We start from the raw sequence: 17,175 nt of genomic DNA on the forward strand, positions 1-17,175 counted from the left end.
TGGTATTCTCGATTTCTGTCCTCATTCCATTGCCTATTTCTTTGTTCATAATTTCCTCTTCCGTTGTCTCTATTTTCGTTTTCCCTTCTGGGATTAAAATCTCGTCTTGTATAGTCCCTCCTATTTTGATTTCTATCTCTGTAATCCTGTGTTTCTCGGGGCCTGTAATCTTCTCGCGACCTTCTTGATTTTGTTTCTCTTACACGTAATTCTCTTATTTGTAGGAATTGGCATAAACTATCTATGTCTTTGTAGTTTTGCAATGTGATATGGTCTTCCAGCGTTTCTTCGAAATGTCTTGCAATCAGTTCGACTAATTGTTCCGATGAGTAATTATATTGTAAATGTTTTGCGTTATAGTAAATTTGTAATGCATATGTCCTTTCTGATATACCCATCCTATCATTGTATTTCCCATTTTGCAATTCCTTGTTAATTTCCAATTGTTGCACTTTTCCCCAGAAATAATTCAAAAATTTTTGTTCAAATTGTTGCCAACGGTCAAATTCTTCTTCTTTGCAATCGAACCATAGGCTTGCTTCATTTTTGAGATGGTTTCTGATAGTTTCTTTTGCTGTTTCGAAATTTCCGATGTGCTGTATTTTCTTTTTCAGGCTATTTATGAACGGCACTGGGTGTAATCTTCTTACATCCCCGCCAAACCTTATCTTCACGTCATCTGTGCTATGTATAACCATTTCTCTTCTTTCTCCGACATTTTGTTGCGTCCGGTTTTCGGTGACTTGTTTTTCTATTTCTGTGATTCTTTTTTCCACTTCTTCTCTGTCTACTTGAATAGCATTTTCCAACTTGTTTTCCAAACTTTCCATTTCTTTTTTCTGGCAATTCGTTAACTCCTTCATTTTTATTTCTTGTTCTTGCATGTGATCTTTAATTTTCATTTCTTGCTGTTCTATCTCGTTTTTCATTGTTGTCAAACATCCTTTTATTTCCTTTTCATACTTTTCTATGCGTTCCTCTATTTTCTTATTGTTCTCTTCTATTGCTTGTTTTGTTTCCTTTTGATTGTCATCCATTTTTTGCTGTGTTTCATCCATTTTTTGATCCACTTTATCCATTTTCTTTGATGTTTCTTCCATGGCTTGTTTCGTTTCACGTTGATTATCCTCCATCGTCCTTTTTGCTTCATCCATTGCTTGTTTTGTTTCTCTTTGATTGTCATCCAGTTTTTGTTGTGTTTCATCCATTTTCTGTTCCATTCTTTGTGACTGGAGTTGCATCATTTGCAATAATTTATCTATCCCTGATAATTCTTGCTGTCCTGATGCCATGTTTGTCGTGTCTAAAATATCTTCTTGGTCTGAATTATTCTCTTGATTTGAATGTTCTTTTTGTTTTTTGTTGTCCTTGCTTTGGCTTCTTGTCACAGACATTTGTTTTCAAGAAGTACTGTCCCCGCCAAATATGAAATTTTACTAGTATGTTACCAAGACGACTTTTTCTCACCCAAATATTATAAATTGTCAATAAATATATCAAATGTAAATATCGTAAAAATAAAATATTAAATCAGTCATGTAAAATTTGTACCTAAAGAGATCTAAAATTTTATGTTATCAAATGTAAGTATCTCACTTTTTACCACAGGCATATAAATTTTCAAATACCGGCTTTACTCTTTCTATCCTTCAAATTTGCCACTAGAAATACTTTTCAAAATTCCCCACGTTGGGCGCCAGTTGATGTGATCTTGATTATTGATATGAGATAATATTCTTATATGTCACTTAATTTAATCAATGTATTAATACTAATCTAATTAATTAACCAGATCACATATCAATATGTTTTCAATCTCAGGGCGAATTATAAATTAATTACTTACTTTCGTGGCTTCAAATATTTCTTAATGGTTCCTAATCGGGATAGAAAAGAAAAGAGTAAAAAAAATACACATATGGGTTACAATTATAATCAAAATCTTTTTTATTTTATTTAAAAGGCAATCAATGCTTAATATTTGCTATTTCTTATTATTCTTAAACATAACATTTACAAATGGGAATCTTATTTCCTTCTGGTTTTCAATTGAAAGTTTTTATTAACATTTAACTATTAGGAGTTATTAGGAACAAATCTATTTAACTTTGATGAAGCTTTTCTGATATTATTGATTATGTTATTCAATTTTTTATGTGGAATTTAATACGAAAAACCCATACATTCATGTCCAAACAAATGAGACTGACCTTTTCCTGGTGAACTGAAAATGTCCTCACACAAGACCCGTTTCCTGCTATCCTTGGCTGCGATCAAACCTCGTCCTGGCTTCCAGTAATGTTCTCCTTTGAAAAACTAGCTCGAATAGCTCTCGTTCCTGCTTTTGTCGTGATGCTGTGTTCTACCTTTTTCGAAACTGCTATCAGCTACCGGGACACTCTTGGCTCAAGGAGGTTCTTTTACTCTCGACCTGGCCTACTTCTCGTTCCACGATAGATACTCCACACTCACGGAACTACCGGCTTTCTCACTCTCCGTACACTACCGTCTACTCCTCGACTTCACTTCTCGACAGCTCAAAACATTCTGATCTCTATTTGTCATTCATTCCCCTACTTTCTAAATATCCCTTCCAGATTCACAAATCAAACTTCCACCACCAACTCTCATTCGCAGTATTCCTCAAAACCAATTTTTAAACTTTCTAAATATGCTTAATGGATTTCAAAAGAAAAATAGTTAATTCCCATTCTAAAATTACTTTCTACTAATTACAAAATTTTAATGACCTATTCTCTATTTCTACTAAGTCTTATTTAGCATAGGCTAATGATCGAAACCTTCCGCGAAAAACGATAATGAACTATCATCTATTTCACTGAGTTTTATTTAGCATAGGCTAATGATCGACCTTCCGAGAAGAACGATAATGGTACGCGTCATTCACTTTGTTTATCTAAGCACATTGTTCCGAGTTTCGTACGCTTATTCTAATCACTTCTTAAAATTAAATATAACAATTTGTTGTATACAGGTTGTTCTAAATTTATATGCCCGAGGTTGAGAAAATTAAAAATATTTTATATTAAAGTGAATTTTGTTTATAATTATCAAATTTTAATTTTTATATCAAATAGAAATATAACAATATATATATATATATATATATATATATATATATATATATATATATATATATATATATATATATATATATATATATATATATATATATATATATATATATATAAATAGATGAAATAGAGAATGTGGAAAAATCCCCTTACGAACAATTCACACATCCACCATTTCGGACTATATATATATATATATATATATATATATATATATATATATATATATATATATATATATATATATATATGGCTCACAAATGATAGGAAGCCCGCTACAACCTGCCGATGAATGGAAGCCCGCGGTTTACGGGGTAAGGGGATTGTAGCACTGTCTTATTCCTACAGTCTTACGAAGCCCACTCATATAAACGCGTTCACAGTGTATATGGATTACGCATTATACGAAGCCCGACGATGTTGCCATGTTTTAATTTACGTTTAAATAATACGACTGTTCTACGAGATCCTTATATGTGTATATAAGTCGTCATATTGCCTGTTATAAGAAGCCCAATTCTATTCAGCAATCTATACGAAGCATTTTAGAAGAGTCAAGATAGAACGAAAAGATGCATTGTTTCGGAGCAATTCAAACAAGATTATCTTTTTCTAAAACTTTTTTTGTTAGTTTATATACATGTTAAAGTAAAAAAGTTCTACTCACAGATTTTGCCGCTAATTGATTATTATTTGTTTAAACAATAACAATAATTGTTTTGTACAGTGTGTCCAATTAACACGTTGTCGGACACTGCGTCAAATGTATAAGCAAGTGTTGTGACACTATATGTATTTTGCAAAGTAGAATAGGGAAAAATTCAACGTATATAGACGTTGTGTCACATTACATCAATGGAAATTAGACGACTATAGACGTTCTGTTCGTCAACGTGAAAAGTTGTGCATGGTCTAAATTAAAAATAGAACCATCAGTTCATTTTTTTTAAGCCGTATACGAGATATTATGTCAAAAAATATGAATTTTACTCAAGAGTAAAGTAGCTTTATTATTCAAAATATTAAAAATTGTTGTAATGAAAAGTTGTTTGGAATTAAGAACTATATTCTAATGTTCCACTTCATCTTTCTAATTAAAAAAAAGTTGAATTTTTTAAATTATGGATATACAACATTATTTTCAGTTATTTCAATTATGATAACTATTTTATTATAGACCAGTAAGGATTTGTGAAAAAACGTCTATTTTTGGATGTGAAAGGTGGCATTCGAATTTTTGCAGATAAAGTAAGGTGATAACTTCGTTAATAATAATTTACTTATGCTCCTTCTCAAATATGGCCGGAACATTAATAAAAAAAATAAAATATTTAAAAATTCGAAAAACGTCGATTTTCTTCTGTTTCTTTGCTTATAACTTTAAAACGATTCGTTTTGGAACAAAGTCGTAGAGAAATAAAATAAAGATAATTGAATTTTGTATGATATCCGACTGGTCAAAAATGTCTTAACTTATTACCTTTTCTGCAATATAGCAATAAATACAAAATAAGGGGGCAAAATATGCCTGTTGTTATTCAATGTTTTTAACCACTTCGGTCGTACTTAGAACCTTAGTAATTCGCTTAGGAAATTCTTTGTAACATACTTAAACTGTGTACCAAATTTCATTAAAATCGACCTAATAGATTTGGCATAATAAATTTGCAATTTAAATGTTTTTAAAAAAGTTCAAATTTTTTAAAATCTTTCTGAACAAAAAGTAGACCATTTAGAAGTTATCTAATTTTTTTACATATAAAGAGGTGCTTTACCTATCTAATACACTTTACAGAATTAAAATCGGATTATTTAAGGGGCCTCAGCAATGTTTTAAACTTATAAATAATTTTTTGGCTTATAAACAAATAGCTTTGTTTAATAATAAAAAATTAATTTTTAGCAATGCAAATAATTAAAACCGGTATAATTTGATTTATACTTTCAAATTCTGTCAGCAGAATTGCTATTTTATTTTTTAATCAAAAGTTATTCGCGTTCAAAAATTGCACTTTTTCGATTTTTTGAAAGTTCCACTGCGTTTATCTCGAAAACTATGCATCCTACGAAAAAATTTGTAAGAACATTTTTTGCTTAGACTTACCCAAGAAATATAAAAAAGTGTTTTATTTTGCGAAAAATCGATGTTATGTAATTCCTCAAGTTGTTTGTTTATAACAATTTTATTGATATCCGGATCAACTGTTACCCAAAAAAATCGTGTTCCACGGGTCAAAAAATACATAAAAATCTTGGGTAAGTGCATCTAAATAAAGGAGCCCGCAGCACCCCCTCCTGGCCACAGGACTAATTTGTTTATAAGCCAAAAAATTGTTTATAACTTTAAAACATTGCTGAGGCTGCTTAAACAATCCGATTTTAATTCTGTAAAGTGAATTAGATAGGTGGAGTGCTTCTTTATATGTAAAAAAATTGACAAATCTTTGTATACACTAGTTTTTGTTGTGCAAGATTTTAAAAAAGTTTAATTTTTTAAAAAAAGTTTAGATTGCAATATTATTATTCAAAATCTAGTAAGTCAATTTTAATGAAATTTGGTGTACGGTTTTAGCACATTACAAAAATTTTCTAAGCGAATTAGGAAGGTTCCAAGCGTAACCTAAGTGATGGAAAATAATTGAATAATAACAGGCTTGTTTTGCCCCATTATTTTATATTTATTGCTATTTTGCAGCAAGTGTGATTAATTAAGAGACTTTTAACCAATCGCATCTGATAGAAAATTTAATTACCTTTGTTTTATCCCTATACGACTTTGTTCCAGAATGAATCGTTTTAAAGTTATAAGCAAAAAAATTAGAAAAAAAAAACGAAATTTTTTGAAATTTTTAAATATTTTATTTTTTTTATTAATGTTCCGGGCATATTTGAGACGGAGCATTAATCAATTATTAATAACGAAGTTATCACCTAACTTTATCCGCAAAAATCTGAATGCCACCTCTCACATCCATCTAAAAACAGATCCTTACTGGTCTATTATTAATTATACGAAAAAAAAGTTATCCTTTGTAAAAAGTTCTGCATGGCCAAAGACCTTAAATACAACCATCTTATATCAATTTTGATTAATTTTATACGAGGTATGTCAAAAAAGATAAATTTCGATCAAGAATAAAGTACCTTTATAGTTCAGAATATTTCAATGAGAAGGATGGAATATTGGAAGATGATTTTTAGTGTTGTTCTGAAGCTATTTTCTTGTGGCATTTTTATAATTATTTTGATTCGGAAATAAGCCACAATTTAATTGAAAAAATAATTTTATTAACGTTTCGACGCCCAAATCGGATGTCATTGTCAAAATACAAAATATTACCGAGTAAATATTAGTAATATTTTATATTTTGACAACGACATCCGATTTGGGCGTCCAAACGCGAATAAAATTATTTTTTCAATTTAATTGTGGCTTATTTCCCAACCAAAGATAGATTCCCAACCTAGCGATCCGGCATTGGTCGCTAGGTAGATTGTTACGCGAGTGGTCGCGCGTGAGATTTTCTCTCACATATCCAAATTTTACCTTTTTTTACAAAATAAAGTTTTTAAAACAGTTTTTAAACTTTTTTTCTTAACTAATAATAAGAAAAAAAATGTAACATAATATAGATAATAATATAATAAAATAAAAAGAAATAATCGGAATTAAACCAATATTAATCAATCTCCGTAAATTGATAATTTACGGCACAGCACACAAATATAACAAGAACGCTCTGGAAAAATTGATTGACGACAATTACAATTTTTTTTACATTATTTTAGGTTTTAAGTGCCAAAATAAAATTAATTTTTATGTACAGTTCGTAACGCGGGTGGTCGCTTGATGAGAGAATGTCTCACTTGAAGCGCGCTGACTCAACAATTGGGTGATATTAGGTCAACTGAGTCACTATCTAAGCGGACGATTCTATTAGATTGTCGAGGGAGGATAGTTAGGAGACTAGAAGGAACTACAGATCTTATAATTTCCCAGAAAAAAAATTCTGTGCAATTTTCTGAAACCGTGAGAGAAAATCTCATATAGCGACCACTGGCGGGTTAATTATGGTTTTTAGTTCTAAACAACTTTACATAAGCACAATTTTCAATATTGTGAAAAATAAGGGTATATTATTTAAGTACTCTTGGGAAAATTCATATTTTTTTTATATACCTCGTATAAAATTGACAAAATTTGATATTAGACGGTTGTATTTTAGGTTTTAGACCCTGTAGAACATTTTATAAAGAATAACTGTTTTTTGTAAAATGAATAATAAAAGAGTTTTCCACCTACCTCTACCGAAAGTATACTTTTCCGGACCTGATTGTAGGGAGCAAAGTTGTACTTTTCCTCCCTAGGGAAGAAAAGTAAAAGTGACATCATGGTATTTCATTCATAAAAATATAACTTATTGACGCCCTGTACAATATCTATTTTCTATTACGTAAGTTTGTATACATTTTAACGTTTATTTATAAAACACTCTGTATTTCACAGAATGGTAAAAAACTGTAAATTGTTATTTTGATTTAACAATGTTTACATTTTTATTTTGACTTATATTTTACAGTTGACAGTTATATTGTACGTACTTATTAGTTTTAGTTCTAATAAATTTTGTTGGTTAGTTACACAAATAAATTAAGTAAAAATGAAAAAATGACTTGTTATTTGAGGAAGGTGGACAAACCATATGTATAACATGGGAGTAAAGTGCCTTTTCCTCCCTTGAATGATTACTGCCCTCCGCTACGCGTCGGGCAGTAAACTTCATTCTCGGGAGGAAAAGAAGCACTTTCCTCCCTTGTTATACAAATATCTATATGTATCATAATTGAAATAAAAAACTAAAAATAATGTTGATTAGAAAAATTTTCAAAATTTTTTTTTCCATTAGAAGGATGAAATTGCATATCAGAATATAGTTCTTAATTCCAAACAATCATGTTAAATTATATAATTTAAAATAATTTTAAAAATATCGTTGAATTTTGTTTCTATTTTGTTTTTGATTATGCTGAATCCGAATATGGCATTACAATTTGAAAATGCTTATAAAGAAGCTCTTCTACACTATGTCTGCGTAGCAAGGAACCATATTTGAAACATTTTTATTACAAATTTTACGAAAAAAAGTTTATTCTTCATAAATTGCCCTGCATAGTCTAAAATCTAAAACCCAATCATCAGATATCAAGTTTTATCAATTTTATACGAGGTATGTCAAAAATACGAATTTTGTTAAAGAGTAAAGTACCTTTATATTCCAGAATATCAAAATATGGGTATTATAAAAAGTTGTTGGGAATTAAAAACTATGTTTTATTATAATTACATCATTATAATTGAAAAAAAAATTCAATGTTTTCTCAAATTACGGATACCCATCATCATTATTTTATTTCAATTATTTCAACTATTTTATTATTAATTTTACGAAAAAAAGTTATTCTTCATAAAATACTCTATTCTGGTCTAAAGTCCAAAAAACAACCATCAGATATCAAACAAATATGACTTTTGCTTAACAGTTCAGTATGGTTTGTTCAACAGTAAATGGTTGAGTTAAATTAGTGCGGTCGTAAATATTATTAAATTTATCTGACCTGGCCCATTGTTAAGACCCACCCGGAGCGATAAGCAACCGAGGTAGACAGAGTTGGTCTTTTGACAATTAACACTGACTAGACGGTAATCCCATAATAAAGCAAAGAAATTGTACCAGAAAACATATTTAAATTTTACCTGAAACCGGACCTTTTATACTATTATCGGTTATTCCAGGATATTTATAGTGGTAACTAATTGAATTCGACCATTTACTGTTAAACATACCATACCTTTATAGTTCACAATATCTCATTTAGAAGAATGTAATTAAACAGTGAAACATATTTTGTAATTCCAACCAACTTTTTTTAATAACAATTTTCGATATTGTGAAATCTAAAGGTACTTTACTCTTGAGTGAAATTCATATTTTTTTACATACCTCGTATGTCAAAATGTAAAATCGTATGTAAAACCTCGTATGTAAAATTAATAAAATTTGATATTTGATGGTTGCATCTGAGATCATATACGATGCAGAGTATTTTATAAAGAATAACTTTTTTCGTAAAACTGGTAATAAAAAAGTTATTAATAGGTTCGAAGTTACGCAGACATAATGTTTAAGAGCTAAAAATATTTTTTTGTTGAAAATTTATTATTGTTCAAGCTTATTATTAAATATATTTTAGGTAAGTTTTAGAGAAAACATTTTTGATCACTTTTTATAAACAATTTTTTAGTTGGTAATTTTCGGTTTTTGTATTAGGTACATTTTTGTTATCTTTCTTAATTTTTGTCAAAAAGGAATAGTTTCATTCATAGTTTCATAGTTTCATTTCTAAAATAAAATTATTGAGTAAATTTTAAAAATACATCAAATGCTTTAAAAAATCACCTATAAAATTGTAAAAAATCTTTTCAAACTTGAGTAATACCGTTTTAAAGTGCTGGTAATTCTGTAAACTACGTTTTTCCTTAAAACTTACGTAAAAGTTTTCAAAAATTGCATTTTTGCGTCATATCATTTGAATTAAATTTTTGGCATTTTTTTGAATGAAACATTGTTTAGTAAGATGTTTGAAAGGTAAGTTGTGCAAATTTGAGAGCTTTATAAGAAAAATTTTATTAGTTACACATTTTTAAATAATGTTTAAACAAAATTCAGCCCACACCGTACTTATGCTCATACATTTTATTTCTTTTTATTATAACCATAAGATAGCTTAATTGTTCTTCTTTCCAATTAAGCTATTCTTTCTTGTTCCTTCTCTTAATTTCCTTCTTTCTTGTCCAATTTGTAAAATTTTATTTGATCCATTAATTAGAGAAATACACTGAAATAACTCAGCTGTGCACTTCGCTAGTTTACAGTGCGCCAATGTTTGTGAGAAGGGTGACTTTAGCGTTATAAATAAAAAATTATAGAAGCTACAGATTTAATTTTATAAAAATTTTAATCTTATATTTAGGTTTTTTTCAATAGTCTGAATTTTTCAAGTCAAGACAGTTTTTTTCTAAAATTTATATTTTCGGGGTTATTTAAAGAAACATCTAATTTCGCAGTTCATTTGTTTAATAAAAAATTAAGTGCCCACTTCTAGAGTAGAACTTTTTAATATGTTGTTTATTAAACATTTCTTAGGGCCATCGGTACATAATTCGCAAATATTTTAATGCTATCCCCACTCTTTCTGTCTTTACACCGCAAATTACGTGTAGTAAAATTGTCACTGGTATGGATATGTAAACTTTACTTGACAACTTCATCATTAACTGTAAAGATGGCTTTTGAATGTTCTTGGATAACTTTTACTAGTATAATTAATTGCCTTAATTGTTAATTCAGTTAATTAATATGATTATTTCATATTTCCGACCAATAGAAAGCTACAGAAATACAAATTAAATTGATCATTTTTGATAATATCCCATCGTCAAGTATATTACGTCAGTTGCCCTTCGTTGCTGTGAAAAAATACATTCAGTGACATTAATGACAATTACTGTTTTAAAACTTATAAAAGTGATGACTTTCAATCGTCAAATATTTATAACAACTATGTGTTTAATTGTACTAATTTGTACTTACATAAATAAATTACAATAAAATTTTGGTTTTAAACAGTTTTATTCATGAAATAATCGCAGCAAATTGCAGCTCGATCTCTGAAATTATTATCGAATTGTTTCCCTCGTGCCACTTGACGTAATTTCACTCCCCTTCGGGTCGTGAAATTAATACTGTCAAAGTGTCACTCGGGAAAAATTCGATAATTTCAGAGCTCTTGTGCAATTACTACTGATAATTTTTTCACTACCTATGTTTCAGTAATAATTTATCTACTGTACAACAAAAGCTAATAATCAATCGAGAAAAGAGGAAAAGTGATAAAGTGATTTTTTAATAATATATTGTTACTATGAAACGCTTACAATTTTGAACATCTGTAACAACACAATACTTGGATCACTGAATATATCCTGGTGTATTCTCTGCTTTGGATCTTCCATAAATAATAAACAATAAATAACTTTTTATTAAGTTCACGTCTTAAATCAAGTATTTATTAAACACATTATCAATATTATTTAATCAACAACTGAAAATATTCCCAATGCCAGGTCAAATATTTAAAATTGTCACTGTCTGACTGACAATATGCTGGCAATATTCTATTTACTACTGACAAAGATTTGGAAAATATTACCACGGACATTTTGTTCATTTTTTTTCAAATCCTGAAAAAAAAAAACAATAAATATTTTTGAAAAATTTAAACGCAAAATGAAAGACTAAATTATTACCGAGGGCCGAAAGTCTCTTACAATAAATAAAAAGTTTATTTTGAATGAGATATTTTGAAATTAAAAGTCACACTAAATTTTCTTTTAGTTTTTAGCCCTGTAACTTATTAAAATAAACATTATAGAAGTTCTCAGGGACTTTCGGCCCTCGCTAATAACGTAATCTCTTATTCTGAGTTTAAAATTTTCAAAAATAATTATTAGTTTTCTCAGAATTCGAAAAAAAAAATGAATTCCATTTGAGTAGCATTTCAGCAGAAACTACGTGCCCATTCCCTTAATGAAATTAAAAAACATCTATATTGTTTGATTTTTTCCGAAGGGAAAATCTATATGCATTATTGTATTAAATATTTTGTATTTGTATTAAATGAGGCGCTCAGAGCAACAGTGGCACAGTCCACAAATTGAGCATTTTTAGATTAATACATCAATAAAAGCAGAAAAATTGGATATATGGTTCAACAGTGGTCTACACAATCTAGCTCTATATTTGGCAATATGGCACTACATAATGTATTGTTGCCTTGACAAATACTAAAAATACTAATGAAACAGTGGCCTAATCCTCAATTGTGTGGCTCAGACCCATCAAACAAGTGTTCATCGTATCAGAATCAGAATAATACGCATAATTCATAAGAATGACTATTTTTAATTTTATAAAGTAATATTTAATAATAATAACTTTAACTCCGTCCTTGACTGAGTGGTAAGAGCGCCTACCTTTGGATCGAAAAATCCGAATGGTTGTGAGTTCGAATCTCACCAGGGTCAGAAATGTTTCATTTATTATAAATTAATAAATGAAAATAGTTTCTGTCCTTGTGGGATCGGTACTCACCGGAGGAACCGCAGACATTCGGATACATTTAGCGTCCCTTTGCAAAGACAATGACGTCAACTTTGCAAAGTAACAAGACACTTACTCAACACACACACACACTACACATTACACTAGGTACCTAACTGTTAAAAATTACCGTACCTACCATGCCAATGGCCATTAGTTGTCGAGGCATTAACCTTTTTTAAATAAAAAAAAAAACAATAATTTAATTTGTCATATTAATTTCCTATTTGGTAGCAAATTATGTGGCTTATTACAAACTAAAATAGTAAATTAGTAATACAAAGTATTAATTTGTATTAATTGTATCAATTAAAATAAATAATTCTTTTGCGATTCAATTTTTAAATCTTTTTTCTGTCGGTATCTTACTGTGTACAGGTAATGCTAAGAATTACCATAATCTGTTCTCGGGAGTCTTAGTACACAAGATTAATGACGATGAACGACCCAAAAATACAAAAAATGTGCATTGCCAGGTAATAATAAAAATGTTTACAAGCTAATAGTACTTTGAGGAATATGCAAAAACGTTGCCAAACTTCAGGGCTTCTTATAATCGGTAGCTCAATGTGGGCTTCCTAACGCTGCTGAACTTCTACAGAGTATATACTTCTTTTCGCAGCGCAAACTGGTGGTAGATATCATGAACTACGAGTGTATGTTTTGATAATAATTCCAGGCATAAGCAGCCCGGGCTTCGTATTGTTAATCATGATTTCAGAGCTACCTATGGTACATTTCTAAAATTTGTCCGAATATATATGAAGCCCAAGCGTATTCACATGTTCTGAGCTTGGTTAAAATATCGAGAGATGGTGTAAAGTACGTTTTTTGGGGAAATAACATTAAAGAATTACGAAGCCCGAATCCGGGCTTCGTAAGGAGGTGTCGGGCTTCGTATGACCGGTGCGATATAGCGTTTTTGTCTTCCTAAAGTCGGAATCCATATATATATATATATATATATATATATATATATATATACATCTTTATATCATACCTGAACCATCTGGAAAACCGTACAATCCTGAACCTCCTATATCTAGAGTATTTAGAGTTGCCCACGGCACGCTTATATTCATTAATTCTAGCGGGGATTTCAAAAATGTATATATACAAAAGAAATTTTTAATATTTTTAAAGATATATAAATAGGGATTTTACATAATATTGACATAATCCTGATCCCCTTGTTATTTCAGTCAATTCTGAACCCAAACATATGTGTATATATACAAACCTGAGCCTAATAGATGTTGCCAGTTTTAAGTGAAATGGGATTCTTAAGGAAATTTTCGTATGGCTTCAGTAAGTAGTCAAAATAAAAATTAATTAAAATAATTAAGAAAAGCAAGAATTGTCTTTTACATATGCATAAGTTTACACCTTTGTGGATAGTTACAATTTATCTAGTAAATTATTTGTATTGTTCATTAAGTGAACAAATAGACAAACCCTTCTGTTTATTTATTTTCCGGAGAAGAATAAATTGAATAAAACTCTTATAATGTTAGTCTCTTATAATGGTGGTCCCTGGGATTGGGATCTCAGATTACAAGAACACTCGCCTGTGGAGTAATGACAGCAGTTATTTAGTTAGTTAGTTTATTTTTCAAAATAATAAACATCCAGGCTTTAAAAAATTACAAATTATAAATATCTCAAAAACAAACTATTAAACTGATTGTAATAAAGTATTATATATAAGAAATTAAAGCAACCTCTTTTATCAAACACAATGATAAACTCGTTGGCGTAAGTTTTGATTGTATCTCAACAACAACAAGTGTTTAAAAATGCAAAAATGAAATACATAGTGGATTGCACAGTAACGTTACATAGTATTTAAAAATAATACCTAATATAAAACTCATTAGTTAAAAAAGGGTTTTAAACAGTAACAAACTTGTCGGCGAAGGTATCACATTACTGCAAAAGATCCGTCCCACATAATGAATATCATAAAGAAGGCGAACCCATCATAATATTGCAAAACGATATTATGTCCCACCGAATTAACAGCGATGGCATCATATTACTATAAACTATACGTTCCAGGTTCCAGTTCTTATAATGAATGTCAAAAATATGACGTACCTATGTTGACAGCAATTTATGCAAATTAACAAAAAAGGAATAAATCAGGAAAGTATTCGGTACAATAATTTATTCTCAAAAGTAGGTACATTTGTACATTACTTGATTTTATTATTTATTATAGCTTAAGTAATGGCAATTTCAATTGCCTGCAAGCGTAAGAATAATGTGATACAGATCAAAAATAAAACAATAATGTCTTTCAAAATAGTGAAAAAAAATTAAACATCAACTAAAAAATATTTGAAAAATAGTGTTTAATATTTAAGTTTTCCTTTATACATATATTATAAACGACAGCTTTGATACTTGTGCATTTTCTTTCTATAAATACCTCGAGACTCATATAAGTTGATGCACTTCTACCTCAACAGGAGGCTTTCTGTTTTTAATATGGTCGGAAAAATAATCTGCGATAATGCTTTTTTGTTGCTTTGTCCATGGTTGTCTCCTATCAATAAAGATTTTCTTTTTTAAATGACCCTTTTTTGGTGGTTCTTTATTATTATCTAAGTTAGCTGAAGTAGATGGAATCTGGTAATCGGCGTTTAGATTATCATCCAATATATATTTTCCATTTATTCACCTTGCGCGTCAGAGAGAGGAGGTAAGTTAATGTCAATTTCGTCTAAAGTTTTACCTTTGTATTTTTCAGCTCCTTCCATCATTAAAAGTAAAAGTTTAGAAATTTTAGCAGTTTTATATACTTTTTCAGACAAAGGATAATAATTGCAATGCGTTTGTAATGTGTGTCCCATGAATTTGCTTAATTGCTCCATATCATTATTGTAAAATTGGAAAAGTTGAGTAATGGTGGTCAAATGCTTTCGAAGTTTTGTTGCTGTTATACTCGCAGGTCTCTCCAACTGACATTTGTTGGCATATTTATGAATAATTTTAGTTCCATCAACAAATCCTCTTCCAGTGGTGTGAAATACAAAGTCACTTTCAATTACAAAGTTATTTCTACAGTGTAAAATATAATCGAAATGAATTTTCATTGATAGTGATAACAACATAGGTACTCCTCTTCCACGCTTACCTCTTATAACAAAACGACTGTAAGTTTCTAATAAACATTTTTCAGCTTGAGTTAAAACATTTTTCGAATTCGGTATCATTTTCACCCCCTAAATTAATACATTTAAACGTTTGGATCTTTAGCTGAGCCACCTCTGCTGGTCTTCGTCTGTTAAGAAGAATGACTTGCGCATACAGTGTGTCTTTTAATGAATTATAGGTCTTAAAATCATACTCATCTGATTTCAATTTGTCAAATAATTCTTCTGCAGTTGTTTGCAAAAAAATGTTAAGTTTCTTGAGGTCGTTAGTAAGCGGCAAAAGTTCTTCCTTGTTCCATTTATTCTGATTGAAATTGGTACATGCTTGTGCAGAAACTTAATTGCACCATTGGGATTCTATAAGATTTTTCAATATTTTAAGGTCTTTTCTCTCATCGCTTGTGTCCTCAATCTGAACAAGATTAATATCTGCTAAGTCGCAAGATTTCTTTATAAATGTCCCAAAATTTATGGCCAACGTTGGTGACTCATAATTTTCTGTTTCTGGATTATATTTTGCCAGTTTATTAACTCCAGAAATTATTAGTTGAAAATTCTTTAGGCGAAGAATACCTACAAGTTTCTTAATCTCTGGATTTTTTAGTCTTGCAAAGTGTAAGAGTTTTGCAAGTCTTCGCATATTCTTTCTTACCAAATCCATATTGCCTTTACTTTGACGGCCTTTTATGTACGAATATGTATACTGACAAATTAAGGGATCTTTTTTGGCAATAATATTTTTGTCATCTGCGTGCATCCTGAAAATTTTTTTTGATTTTAATAAATCGTCATGTTTAAGAAAATGGTGTAGAAACAAAGTAGTTTGTCCGTCGCTTTGGGTCGTTCGTCTTCTATTATTATCCTTATCATAATTATTAGACGGACAAATTTTGGTATGCCTAAGTAAACATTTTTTCTTATAGTATCCCAAACAATACTTGCACGGTAGATATTTATCTGCACTTGACGACTTATCAGTAAGATTTGTCCTTTAACAGGTCTTAATGCGGCGTCTGCCCGATTTCCGATAAAATTTACCTTCTTAAGTTTGACAAAGCCAATCGTCTTTCAAATTAACTTTATGACATAATATTTAACTACCTCAATTTCTTTTGAGTGCCATTTAGAAATATGTCTAGCAAAATGAGATTGTACATCCTTTTCGCAATAGAAGCAAAAATCCCTTGGATCTTTGTAATTTTTCCTCAACGTTTTTTCAACAAATGGCTAAAAAAATGTACAATGAATCAAACACGTTAAAAGAAATAGGAAAGATTTAAGTAAAGTAACATTAAAAAAATAATCATAGTTGATTTTAACTTTATTAGACACAAAATCTTGTGATCAAGTTATTTCGTCATTTACGACTTGTCAGATAGGCTTTTTATACATGTAGCTAAGTTTGGTTTGTTTTGTTGGACACAAAAAACCGTCTTACGAGCCGTAAACGACAAAACAAAGTTACCAGGGTATGTCATGTCTAATGGATTAAAATCAATTCTGCTTCTTTCCTTACGTTATAGGCTTTCTCACAGATTGTTAGTTTGACAATTATTGGAGTTTAGGAAAGCGTAAAATACCAAATTGTTTTGTATGCCATATTATACTGCTTATATCGTAATTTAAAGCCATGGAATAGAGCCTCAATGTTAGGCATTTCTCGTAGGAATCGAATTACGAACAGGGAGATAAGACGGAGAA

At 29.9% G+C, this 17,175-nt stretch overlaps 1 protein-coding gene across 1 annotated transcript in view; it reads right to left on the bottom strand.

Moving 5' to 3' along the window:
• Window positions 1–15,811: 15,811 nt before the first annotated feature.
• Window positions 15,812–17,175, bottom strand: part of LOC126880839 (uncharacterized) — a 47,767-nt gene continuing 46,403 nt past the window's right edge. Inside the window, exon 3 of the mRNA XM_050644907.1 lies at window positions 15,812–16,232. Within this exon, the coding sequence (XP_050500864.1) occupies window positions 15,812–16,232 (421 nt within the window). The remainder of the gene's footprint in view (window positions 16,233–17,175) is intronic.

The sequence above is a fragment of the Diabrotica virgifera genome, chromosome 2 (genome assembly GCF_917563875.1).
Source record: "Diabrotica virgifera virgifera chromosome 2, PGI_DIABVI_V3a".
Taxonomy (NCBI): Eukaryota; Metazoa; Arthropoda; class Insecta; order Coleoptera; family Chrysomelidae; genus Diabrotica; species Diabrotica virgifera.